The sequence below is a fragment of the Cydia pomonella genome, chromosome 27 (assembly GCF_033807575.1).
Source record: "Cydia pomonella isolate Wapato2018A chromosome 27, ilCydPomo1, whole genome shotgun sequence".
NCBI classification, from domain to species: domain Eukaryota; kingdom Metazoa; phylum Arthropoda; class Insecta; order Lepidoptera; family Tortricidae; genus Cydia; species Cydia pomonella.
In genome coordinates, this window is record NC_084729.1 from 3,695,556 (window position 1) to 3,708,600 (window position 13,045).

At 37.1% G+C, this 13,045-nt stretch overlaps 1 protein-coding gene across 3 annotated transcripts in view; it reads right to left on the reverse strand.

Annotated features, from left to right (window-relative positions):
- Positions 1-219: 219 nt before the first annotated feature.
- LOC133532394 (uncharacterized) overlaps positions 220-13,045 on the reverse strand; it is a 130,112-nt gene continuing 117,286 nt past the window's right edge. For all 3 annotated transcript variants that reach the window (XM_061871013.1, XM_061871012.1, XM_061871014.1), the window contains 10 exons: positions 12,792-12,935; positions 12,434-12,566; positions 10,919-11,027; positions 10,059-10,144; positions 8,692-8,813; positions 8,411-8,485; positions 7,056-7,177; positions 6,131-6,251; positions 5,125-5,146; positions 220-4,616 (listed from right to left, as the gene is read on the reverse strand). In XM_061871013.1, the coding sequence (XP_061726997.1) occupies positions 4,591-4,616; positions 5,125-5,146; positions 6,131-6,251; positions 7,056-7,177; positions 8,411-8,485; positions 8,692-8,813; positions 10,059-10,144; positions 10,919-11,027; positions 12,434-12,566; positions 12,792-12,935 (960 nt within the window). In that variant the 3' untranslated portion in view covers positions 220-4,590. The remainder of the gene's footprint in view (positions 4,617-5,124; positions 5,147-6,130; positions 6,252-7,055; positions 7,178-8,410; positions 8,486-8,691; positions 8,814-10,058; positions 10,145-10,918; positions 11,028-12,433; positions 12,567-12,791; positions 12,936-13,045) is intronic.

Below are 13,045 nucleotides of genomic sequence, written 5' to 3' on the forward strand. Positions count from 1 at the left end.
AACTTATACTGGCATTTAAAGTTAAAACGCAGTATGGTGCATTCGGGTAATTTCGAGTTACTTGCGAATGTCGGATAATTCTGAAAAGTCCCGAAATGCTATTATACATAATAGATTAGCCCATTTTCTGAATAATCGGACATTTGGAATTATACCATTATTGTTTACTACTAGGTATTTTTCCTCTGAAAATGGATTTAAAGGGCAATTAAAAAAAGGTTATTTAGTAAAATATAAACTTTATTTCATAATAATTGTTAGTAGGTACACAATGAATTGCATTGTAGGTACGTGCTTGTGTATATACAACACATTAGGGGGCTCCATTTTTTCTTGCACAATTTAAAAAAACCTAATCAAAAATCTTTTCCTCTTCCTTCAACTGTGAGGCAGCCATATACATATACTCATTAAAAACAAAAAAATATTCTAACTATGTAAACTCTGCTTTTATATCTCAGAATCTAAAAAGATACTTTAGTTTCTGGGGCACAAAAATATAGTTTACTTGTGTACAAACATAAATAAATAAATAACAGAAGAAATTCGAATCGAAAAGAAGACTGCAATTACTCAAAATAGTACATTACGATACAAGTGCGAAATATAGGAATTTCAAAACGACCGAAGGGAGTGTTTCAAATCGACACTCGTTGCGAATTACCTATTCGCACATGTATCGTACGTTTTACAGTACATATGGCAATTAACATTTTCGGCATAGTTGCGTAATGTGCCTATCATCGGAGTAGTGCGGTAAAGTTTTTTTTTTTTTTTTATACTACGTCGGTGGCAAACAAGTATACGGCCTGCCTGATGGTAAGCAGTATCCGTAGCCTATGTACGCCTGCAACTCCAGAGGAGTTACATGCGCGTTGCCGACCCTAACCCCCTCCCACCCTCGTTGAGCTCTGGCAACCTTACTCACCGGCAGGAACACAACACTATGAGTAGGGTCTAGTGTTATTTGGCTGCGATTTTCTGTAAGGTGGAGGTACTTCCCCAGTTGGGCTCTGCTCTAGATCTGGAATGACATCCGCTGTGCTGTGCCCTACCACACAGAGCGAGATGACATTCACAATGCCCATACCTCTCTTGTGGACGTAGTTTAAGGACATACCCGGGTCCAAAAGTAGCACCATATGTACTGTAAATATTCTTTTCTAGTCTGCAAAAAACATGGAGCTCCCATTATTTCGTTCGAAAACACGTCAATTTCACAAAAATAGACGGAGCAGTGACCATTGTTTACATATTCTGATAAAATAATTCAGGTTATATATTTTATTATGCTACGAAGAAGTGCCTTATTATGAACCGGGTGTCGTCAAAAATTATATAAGTTTGCAATTTATTGAAATAAACTGTAAACTTGAATATATTTGTAAATAAATAATTTTTTTACCCGAATTAATGGCTAAAAATAACGAAATATTTTCAAACAATAATGAATGCCACAGCACCAATGACAATTTTTCAAAACTTTTTTTTAGATCTGTACCCCTAGTGTAAATAAATTCGATTTCCAAACGTGACGTACGCGTTTGCGTTTAGTCTCATTTTGTATTGGATTTCGAAAGATCGCGCCAAGCGGGACGTTTTGGAAACTCAAAATCCTATACAAAATGAGACTTAACGCAAACGCGTTCGTCACGTTATAATGTCGATCAAAGTTACACTAGGGGTACTGAAGAGGGATGTTGACTGTAAGGTGTCTTTGGGTAATTCCGAATGCTTCCGCCTGGCGGGTAATTGTAAGTGATTTTCGGAATTACCCGAAAGCACCTTAATTCATACCATACAAGAAATAAAGCACAAGAAAATGTGACGTTCTCAAGCAAAAGGTACCACATTGTCGATTACCATAAGGACGAAATTTGCTCGTATCTTTATACGAATAACCTGTCAGAGCTTTCTTATAACCTTTTGCTTGAGAACGACACAAATTATGAGAAAATCGATAAATGTTTGGGAGAATTTCTATTGAATAAATCGGACTAAGAGTAGTCAATTTGAAATACAGATGCAGTGCTTATGCATTTATTTGTTATCCATCGTATTTTCTCGAACAAGTTCATATTTGTCATACTTCAGTCAACATCAGTACTTTTTGTACCGAGATTGAAATAGCAAGACACGTTCGTACGTTTACAGTCAATGACGTCACTGTTACAGTCAATGACGTCACGGTTACAGGTCAATGACGTCACCGTTTACATTTTTTCTTTTTTTTTCAAAGACGAAAGAAGTCGATTTGACTTTTAGTCAACATTCCTATTGGAACCAGTTGATACAACATTTCTTATTATAAAAATAATATTTTTCGCTTTTTTTTTAAACAAATGTTTTTTTTAACAACTATTTAACTAATCACAATTTTGTATCCTAATATTCCTAATATTAATAAGTAATATATTTGAAATGAAACTATTTGAGCGCGAATACATATTTCTGACCTCGATGTTACACTGTGTTTACATACTTATATTATTGGATTGTCGACTATTTAAACACCAGTAAGTAGTACCAAAGATTGTAATAGAGAGTTAAAGTCTAAGAAAAAAACGTGCCCCTTAGTTTGACATACGAAACAGATGGCGCTGTACAGCGCTATATGTTTTGCGGTCTCTTAATTGTCAAACGTCAACTTTTGTGATTGTCAAAAGAGTTACCGAAAAATGTACGGAGCTGTACAGCGCCATCTCGTTTACCTGTCAAATTGGAAACACGAAATTGTCTTAGATTTTACACATCTTAATCAATGTATCTTTGGTAGTACTTAACTTTTTAATGTCTTGTTATATATCAAAAACTTATGCTTGACACTGTATAAGCCATGATATTTATTTATTATTTATTATAAGCAAGTTAAATAAAAATAAGGTATAGGGACCGTGCGCGTTGAAGGGTCTGCCATCTTGTGGTCTGAATCGAAACCATAAACGGGCACATTTACACGTCAAGTGTTTTCTTGTGCATAGTAGGTTCTGCCATCTTGTGGGCTACATCGGAACAAAAAACATCATATTTGCGCCTCGCGCCAAAAATCTGACGGCTCCTGTGCTGCCTCCTACAGTTCATGCACGCTACCTATCTGTGAACGTGGTTGGGGAACTAAAAGGGATAACCGCGTTCCACGAGGCAAAAATTAATACATTCGTGGGGCCCAATTTTTATGTTTGACATCTGTCAACTGTCAAATCTATTAGCTGCCAGACGAGCACCGCCTTCATACACATGCTTTTAACCCTTTTCTTGGCAATGTATCATACATAATATATAATTTTACACGCTATTTGTATTTAGTTAAGAGCATTTTTTCCTCTATCAGGCGCAAACGAGATTTGAACTGTTTTTTTTTTAATTTGCCAAGAATTGGTTTAAGATTGATTATGTACGCTTCAGAGCAAAGATAACGGGTTTTTTTTCGTATGAAAATGTCAACAAAGCAAGATTGAGAAGCTTATTGCAATGAAGTGTATCACGTTAATCCCTTTTTTGAAGTGTTGCTATTTGGCAAATCTTGTTAGTATTTTTTTTAATTGAAAATTAAAATTGAAAAAAAAGGTTGTCTACGAAGTACTGTTAAACCTGTATACATACACATGTGCAAGTTGCTGAAAGTTTCCGGAAAGTTCTTGGAAATTTCACAGGAAACAAGGGAATTCATTATGAAAATGAAAATTTCGAATCCCATATAAAAATATGAGAAGTTTGCGATATTTTTTCATGTGACAATTTCGCATTTTTTGAAACATTTAAATTACTTAAGTCATTATACCTACGAGGTCATGCCTCTTTTCATTTATAAGTAGTACAATTATTATTTATTGCATTATTTTTATTATTTGCATTTGCGAACCTCTAATAAAGAGAGTTCATATCCATAGAAAAACCAACCCTATTTCAGTTGTAATAGAATCGCGATTCAGTATCCATATAGTAAAATAACAATATTCGTTTTTCAGGAGAGAACTGCACTGAAGTAAGCATTCAATTCTAAATCAGACATTTTATGGAGTAAACAATTCATATAAATAATAAGCTATAATCATGGTACTTGAAATAATTTCATTAATTATTAAGTTATTACACTTAAGAGTCCTCGGCAAGCTCGGTCAAATTTCACCTTCCCGTACAAACGAAGTTTCGTTCCCCTTTTTGAAACTACGTGTTGTATTGTAATGAAACATTGCACATACAATGACGTGAGGTATATCAATGCCTGTAATTAGCTTATAAAACAAACAAAATAGAGCAAAAACAAGTTTTGCATGAAAATCTTAAATTAGCTGTATTTTTTTTACCATGATATCTGAAGCTACATAAACTAGTTATAGGACTAGATATACCTTATCCTACTGTAAGTACACAGTTTCAGAGCAATCTAGCTAGTCGTTTTAAAATGAGAGCTTAACTACGTTTGTATGGAGAACCGAGCTTGCTGGGAACTCAATTGCCCGATGAAACCCCTCCTGTTAACTTCTTACAGTTTTTTCTAATACTAATAAAGTACAAGATTGGAAAGGTTGCTGTTTCTGGTATTGCTATAATGATAAATAATTAAGAAATCTACTAAAGATGTTCTAGCTACGGCAGACGGCTGGTAGATGCATCTGAAATAGATTTAAATAAATATTACATACAATCTTATACAAAAATACATTAAATTAACTAGTCTGTACCTTTAGGTATTTAAATAAAAGTAAACAAACAATTTGTACATTTTCGGGTAGTTATAACTGTTTTGAATGACTGTTTGTTTCTGAATAAAAAAATAAATAAAAAAACATTTATTGGTTAACCAACCAAATACAAAACCGCCTGGATCTGTCACTGAACGACCTGACTCTAACCTACATTATTTGATCATGTAATATTTTCATTTATCCTATTGAGGGTAGATTTTGTTTACTTTTATTTAAATACCTAAAGATACAGAGTAAAGAGTACTAACTATAGTGTATTTCTTTAGGAATTTTACAAAATATAAACAAACCACAACAAGGTATTTTATTTGGCAAGAATATTCTTCAAATCAATTAATTTAACTCGATGTGTCAAAATTTAAATAGTGGAATAGATACTTATTATAATTAAATCACTATTGTTATTCGTTCTTACCTGAAGTCACGATCCTTTCACCCTGAAAACGAAAATATTTATTAAAAATTAATTTAAGTAATATAATAATAATATTAGAAGTTAGGCAAGTTAGATCTATGATAAAGAAACATGCTTAAAATGCGAAAATAATGCAAATTTATATAAAGATGAAGTGTGCTGTATAATTAATTCGACACGCCTAGACTCCTTAACTCAAAAAATCTTTTTAATTTAAGATTAGTATTTAAGTTAGAAAAATGCATGTTTTTTTTGGTATGAAATAAACAATTTTTTTTTTTTTATAGGACATTATTACACAAATTGACTAAGTCCCACAGTAAGCTCGATAAGGCTTGTGTTGAGGGTACTTAGACCACGATATATATAATATATAAATATTTATACATACTTAAATATATAGAAAACACCCATGACTCAGGAACAAATATCCATGCTCATCACACGAATAAATGCCCTTACCCACTAGGCCGGACCGGTCGTCAAAGTACTTAACTGGAAATAAAATCTTTATATAAGAAGAAAATCGAACAACATTCATAGGTTTGAAAATAAACCGGGCAAATACAAATAAGGTCTTGATCAAAATACTATCTACTCGTATAATGGCTTAGTTTCATTGGTCGACAGAGCCCGCGTGCGGGGTGCGGGAGATTTCCACAAAGCATGCCGTAGGGCCCGCATTTACACGACCGGTGATAGTCCCGGGTTCAAATCCTGGTAAGGGCATTTATTCGTGTGATGAGCATGGATATTTGTTCCTGAGTCATGGGTGTTTTCTATGTATTTAAGTATTTATAAATATTTATATATTATATATATCGTTGTCTAAGTACCCTCAACACAAGCCTTATTGAGTTTACTGTGGGACTTAGTCAATTTGTGTAATAATGTCCTATAATATTTATTTATTATTATTATTTATTTATTTATTCGGGGGAACTGTTTTCATCGGTCCATGTATACAGGGTGTAACATATACAGGGTGTATGTATAATGTACTCACGCTAGTCACTATAGTGGTCCGCTGCACAGTCAGGCTCTGCTGTGGGACGGTGACGTCAGGCTGGACCCCCATGGAGTCGTAGATCTCGCGCAGTATGAGGAGCATCACATCTTCTGATTCCCTACACAGTCAGAATGTTATTTTCATTACACTTGCTCGTAAGATGTGTTAACGTCGACGATGCGGTCCGAAAATCCTAATTTAGTTTTGAACCAACTATACAAACATTTTAAGTAATTCTCGGGCATTGATAACTTGAATTATACTTGAAGGTTATTGAGCTCTAACATTAGTTATTTGTGCAACAAGAGAGGAAAGTTAGTTTTTCTTGCGAGTGTTGATTTTGAGTCCCGAGTAAGCGAAAGATTCTAAGTTAGAATTTTGAGCGTAGCGAGGGACTCAAAAACACGAGATGTAAAATAACTTTGCTCTCGTGTGACACATACAACTTTTCACCTCAGTAGTGAGAACATATTAAAGGTTAATAGAATTCAACATCAAGTAAAGTTAACCACATTTATTTACATTCATGAATGAAAGGCATCATCATTATGACGAAAGTTTCTAGAAATATTCCTGTATTCATGGCCTTCGCTAAATTAAAAAGCTACTTTGCCTCACTCCTAGGAGTGACGAACGTAGGCTTGTTCGAGCTGCTGAGGTGAAAAATTAGTATCTTTCTTCTCATCACAGTTCTCCCGTCTTTTATACGCTTTACCAAGTGTGCTGGCGCCCAGTTATTCTTCTCAATCTATTCTATCAATTTCTATCTATATAATAAAGATTAGAAATCTTTTTAATCCCTTTAGGAATTTCACAAACGGGTAGTGTGACAGCATAGCGTCGAGCCTACGAAGCCTGAGAAAAACCACTGATAACTCTATAAAAAAAGTAACAAAGCTTTACTTTATAAATATGAACTGACCAATAACAAACGTGGCTGGACATGGCGAAGATGTACTCGTTGATCATCTCAAAAGGAGCTTCTTGAAGGACGTAATCCACTCGGCGCCCGTTGTTGAGCCGGCCCAGCATCTCGCCCGGGGTCTAGGATAAACAACGTTTATTTGGGTTATAAATTTATATCTTATTTCATGCAGGTGTACTGAAGGATAATAATAAAATAATTTATTTCAGACCAAGTTTATCCATAACTTGTTAGTTACATAGAGTATCTTAATAACTATGTTAGTTGAACGATACAAAAAAAAAATAGAAAAAAAAATTAACACTAAATATATACAGAGCGTCCCAAGACTACGGGACATCAAGGGAAAGTACCTTAAATATCGTAGATAGGATATTTTGCTGAAAGAAGACTTTACGTTATTTTTTTAAAGGTCAGTAATTCTGACCTTTAGTAGGTATTCAACAAATTAGAACTTCTGGAGCTTTTTTTATACTAAGTCGGTGGCAAACAAGCATACGGCCCGCCTGATGGTAAGCAATCTCCGTAGCCTATGTACGCCTGCAAGTCCAGAGGAGTTAGATGCGTGTTGCCGACCCTAAACCCGTCCCCCCTAGTTGAGCTCTGGCAACCTTACTCACCGGCAGGAACACAACACTATGAGTAGGGTCTAGTGTTATTTGGCTGTTGTTTTCTGTAAGGTGGAGGTACTTCCCCAGTTGGGCACTGCTCTAGATCTGGAATGACATCCACTGGCTGTGCCCTACCACACAAAGCGAGATGACATTCACAATGCCCATACCTCTCTTTTGGACGTAGTTTAAGGACGTACCCAGGTCCAAGGACGTACCCGGGTCCAAAAACCTGCTGTACCAATACCTTTGAAAAGTAACTAAAATGCCTTATATAAATTATTCAGTATACCCCGAAGATAAATATTACATAAATGAATAACCGTCGGTTTGGTTTTAACCATACAGCAGCAAAACGTTAAATACTCGTATAATGTTAAGAAGAATTGCGTACATTGACCAGCCTGTTCGCTATCTCTATCGCACGCGAATAATAATATTGCTAGGTATCCTGCTCGCACAGCGCTTGGCTGCCCTCATCATTGGCGGGACAGGTATACAATTAATTTGAAATAGAGGTGGATTGTCAAAGAAAACTTTAATTTTCTAGCCACAGATAATTTACTGCCATCTTTCGATACATGATTAGAACTTTTAGAACGCCATTTGACTTTGATCCTTATTCTTTCATTGATATGTGTTAAATTTGTTAAATATCAAAAAGTGGCGCCAATTCCATACATTGTCATAGCAAATGCCATGCCAATTTAGTTTGGGTCGACTCTAAGTATGTAAACTTACCACATCAGCCTGGACGGGTTCATCCTTCGAACTCTCTTCCTCAAGCTGCTCTTTTTCTATCTCTTCTTCCACGACCTGTAAACAATTTAAAGATTTAATCCATTATTATCACATAGTGTCGTATTTTCTACAACATTTGTAAAAACTCTTCATTAAATGTGTTGCATTATGAATATTATAGTTCACTAAATCGTTACATAATACATATTATAATTGTCTAAATCATTGTATACTTAATAAATATTTCAGTTCAGTTACATGTGTCAAGAACATCCTCGTACCTTCTCGAGCTGGTGGTCCGGCGGGGCGGCGGAGGACCACATGGAGGACCACGTGCTTTTGATGGACTCCACCAGTTTTTGCTTCAAGTCTGCCCCTACTCTGGCCATGGTGTCTTTTAACTCTGAAATTACATAAATGAGTCATACACACATAAAATAGTACATTACGATACAAGTGCGAAAAATAGGAAATTCGAAACGAGTGGCGATAAATTAAAACACGACCGAAGGGAGTGTTTTAAATCGACACGAGTTGCGAATTACCTATTCGCACATGTATCGTACAACGTTTTACAGTACATATGGCCCTTTAAATGTTCGACACAGTAACATAATATGCTACTTCTCGCACTAGTGCTATAAAGTAGCCCTATATGTACTGTAAAGTTTATTTTTGCAGTCAAAAGTAAAGAAAGATAACATAAAGCAATTTCAGGTTATAACATTAGCCAACGGTAATTTCTTTTAATTTTTCATTCAAATTTCAGAATACAACTTTAAATCATATTATAAATAGAATAAATAAATAAATATTATAGGACATTATTACACAAATTGACTAAGTCCCACAGTAAGCTCAATAAGGCTTGTGTTGAGGGTACTTAGACAACGATATATATAATATATAAACATTTATAAATACTTAAATACATAGAAAACACCCATGACTTAAGAACAAATATCCATGCTCATCACACGAATAAATGCCCTTACCAGGATTTGAACCCGGGACTATCAGCTTCGTAGGCAGGGTCACTACCGACTAGGCCAAACGGTCGTCAAATTAATATTATTAATGTTATAATAACTTATTTAGGCCATAATGCCAAACGTGTATTGATTTTAACAAAACTTAACATACACATTACACAACATCGAGCAGTCAACCAAACTGCGTAGAAAAGATGGCGCTGTACAGCTCAATAGGGAGCGTGCATGAACTGTAGGAGGCAGCACAGGAGCCGTCAGATTTTTGGCGCGAGGCGTAAATGTGACGTTTATTGTTCCGATGTAGCCCACAAGATGACAGAACCTACTATGCACAAGAAAACACGTGACGTGTAAATGTACATGTTTGTGGTTCCGATCCATGCCACAAGATGGCAGACCCTCTAACGCGCACGGTCCCTATACATTTTGCGGTAACTCTGACTGTCAAAAGTTGAAGTTTGACAATTCAGTGAGCGCAAAACATATGGCGCAGTACAGCGCCATCTGTATTAGCTTTCAAACTAAGGGGCACGTTTTTTCCTTAGACTACCTCTCTATTATAACCGATTCTCGTTGCTTGTTCTAAATATATCTGGATAAATTTAAGTCCTCGTAAAAAAAAAGCCAAATGAAGACCATGATGTATTATTTCTTACCTAAATGCATTCGTTTTCTGCCCTTATGGTGCGGTATTAGGGAGGGTTTTACATCTTGAAGCTGGGGGTTCACCAAAGGCTCAATTCTAAAACGAATACAAATAATTTATAAACATTTTATTTTAATACATTTTCATTGGACTATTGACTTCAGATGCCGTGAAGCCAAAAAGAAGGATAATGATTTTGGATTTAGTTTTGTGTGTATCATGTGTTCCAATTCCAATCAAATTTTTTTTTGGCTAAAATTTCATTTTTGGTACAAGCCTTTATCGTTGACTGTACTGTTCTTATTACAGGCAAATAATATTCATCAAGCCAATTCTAAAAACCCTATACACCATTAGGTTGCGCTGTTTCATCACAGAGTTCCTATGGCCACCTACTGTCTCCATAATCAGATCAGCTCGATGGTACCATAATATTGCATTACCGACTTACATATGTATGCAGATTTTCAGCTCAATCGGGAAGTGGGTCAAATTTAGCTTTCATTTGACCCACAATAACTAACAAACTTGCATACTAACAGGGCAAGTTAAATAAAAGCTTTTAATAACCAACCGAGTCTGAGTTAGTATACTGATTATTTGTATCATCGTCATATCAACCCTTTATCGCCAATTGCTGAACTGCTTTCAGAACGCCATTTGGCGCCACTTTTTATATGCCATATCAGTGAAAAAATACGATCAAAGTCAAATGGCGTTCTAAAAGGTTTAATCATGTGTCGAAAATAGTAAATTTACTGTGGCTACAAAATGTTCTTTGACAATCAACCTCTATTTCAAATTATTTTAATGTTAAGACGTTATTTTTTAACACTAAATTAAATACAAGTAAAAAATGGCGTATTTCACCTGTACGCTATGGGGTCGTAGGGGTGGAAGATATTGAAGAAATTGCGGCACGTGGGCAGGTAGAAGTCGCTGCCCAACATGTCCACGCCGCGGATGCACTCGAATATGGCTGCAACAAGGTAATAACCACAATTTGGAACACATTTCAACATAAAACTTAACATACTTTCATATAAAAGCACCGTTACAATGTGGTGCCATGACCAGGATACAGATTATAGATCGTGTCATTCACGAAGACACGCGCCTTGACTACTATTTTCATGTTATTAAAGGTTCGATTTGACAAATCTGCACGTCATCGTGAATGACACGAGCTATAATTAATTCATATTTTTTGAGTGGATGTGGCTGACTTCAAATGGCTATGGGTAAGTGGGTAAATAAATCCCAAGGTCAGCATTGTGCTACAGTTGGCTACAGGGTAGGTTGGTAGGTAGAGAGTAGGTAGGTTGATGGATAGTGTAAAGGTATTGTGGTCTGCGTATTAGACACAAAAATGATTTCGTTACAATGGCATAAAAGCCATGCGGTATGGAGAGAGTAAGGGTAACTTGCCATTAGGGCTCCTGAAGGGCGTAGAGCGCTAAAAGCTCGAAGTATAGTGGGGTATTGCATCGTAGGGTTGTTGGTTGCCGTTCCACTGATGTAGGTCTTCTTCCAAGCCTTGCTGATGTATGAAGGTTGTAACTCACGAATAGGACTCCCAAGGGCGTAGAGCGCCAAATACTCAAAGCATAGAGTGGGATAGTGCATCGTAAGGTTGTTGGCTGCTGTTCCATAGATGTAAGTCTTCTTCAAAGCCTTGCTGATGTATGAAGGTATCTCACAAATAGGGCTCCCGAGGGCGTAGAGCGCCAAAGGCTCGAAGTATAGAGTGGAGTATTGCATCGTAAGGTTGTTGGCTGCTGTTCCACAAATGTAAGTCTTCTTCCAAGCCTTGATGATGTATGAAGGTTGTAACTCACCTTAGGGCTCCTGAGGGCGTAGAGCGTAAAAGGCTCGAAACATAGAGTGGGGTATTGCATCGTAAGGTTGTTGGCTGCTGTTCCACAGATGTAAGTCTTCTTTCAAGCCTTGCTGATGTATGACGGTTGTAACTCACCAATAGGGCTCCCAAGGGCGTAGAGCGCCAAATACTCAAAGCATAGAGTGGGATAGTGCATCGTAAGGTTGTTGGCTGCTGTTCCATAGATGTAAGTCTTCTTCAAAGCCTTGCTGATGTATGAAGGTATCTCACAAATAGGGCTCCCGAGGGCGTAGAGCGCCAAAGGCTCGAAGCATAGAGTGGAGTATTGCATCGTAAGGTTGTTGGCTGCTGTTCCACAAATGTAAGTCTTCTTCCAAGCCTTGATGATGTATGAAGGTTGTAACTCACCTTAGGGCTCCTGAGGGCGTAGAGCGTAAAAGGCTCGAAACATAGAGTGGGGTATTGCATCGTAAGGTTGTTGGCTGCTGTTCCACAGATGTAAGTCTTCTTCCAAGCCTTGCTGATCTATGAAGGTTGTAACTCACCAATAGGGCTCCCGAGGGCGTAAAGCGCCAAAGGCTCGAAGCATAGAGTGGGGTATTGCATCGTAGGGTTGTTGGCTGCCGTTCCACTGATGTAAGTCTTCTCGCTGCGAGGCTTCACGGGGTTCCGTGGTATCTGGAACAAAAGTAGGTTTAAGAGGAAAATTGTAGCAAGGGCATCACCAGCTGATGGGCTAGAGGGGGGGGGGGGGGGAGGGTCAGTTCATATGGCCGATTTTGTTATCTAGGGGGCTGTTGCTCCCCCCCCCCCCCCTCCATTGGGGATGTTTTCGTGTGTTGATGTATGAATAATTGTTTCTAATGTTCTTTTAAAAGGATTGACCGAAATAGTAGTACATACCGGTTGGTTACACAGCAGATCGTATAATATGACGCTGCCGAGAGAATGGCCGCCGAGGGAGACGCGCCCCTTGAAGTCCGGGTTGCGAGACATGAACAGGGTGTAGATACGGTTCAGCTCGCCGCATACCGTGTCTAGGATCATCTGGATATATATAAGTAATGTGAGTTGAAGCTCCTCGTTATGGGGAGTGACATGTTTAATATATTTAATATAATGTGAGTTGGAGTTATTCCGATAGGTTTGTTTGCATT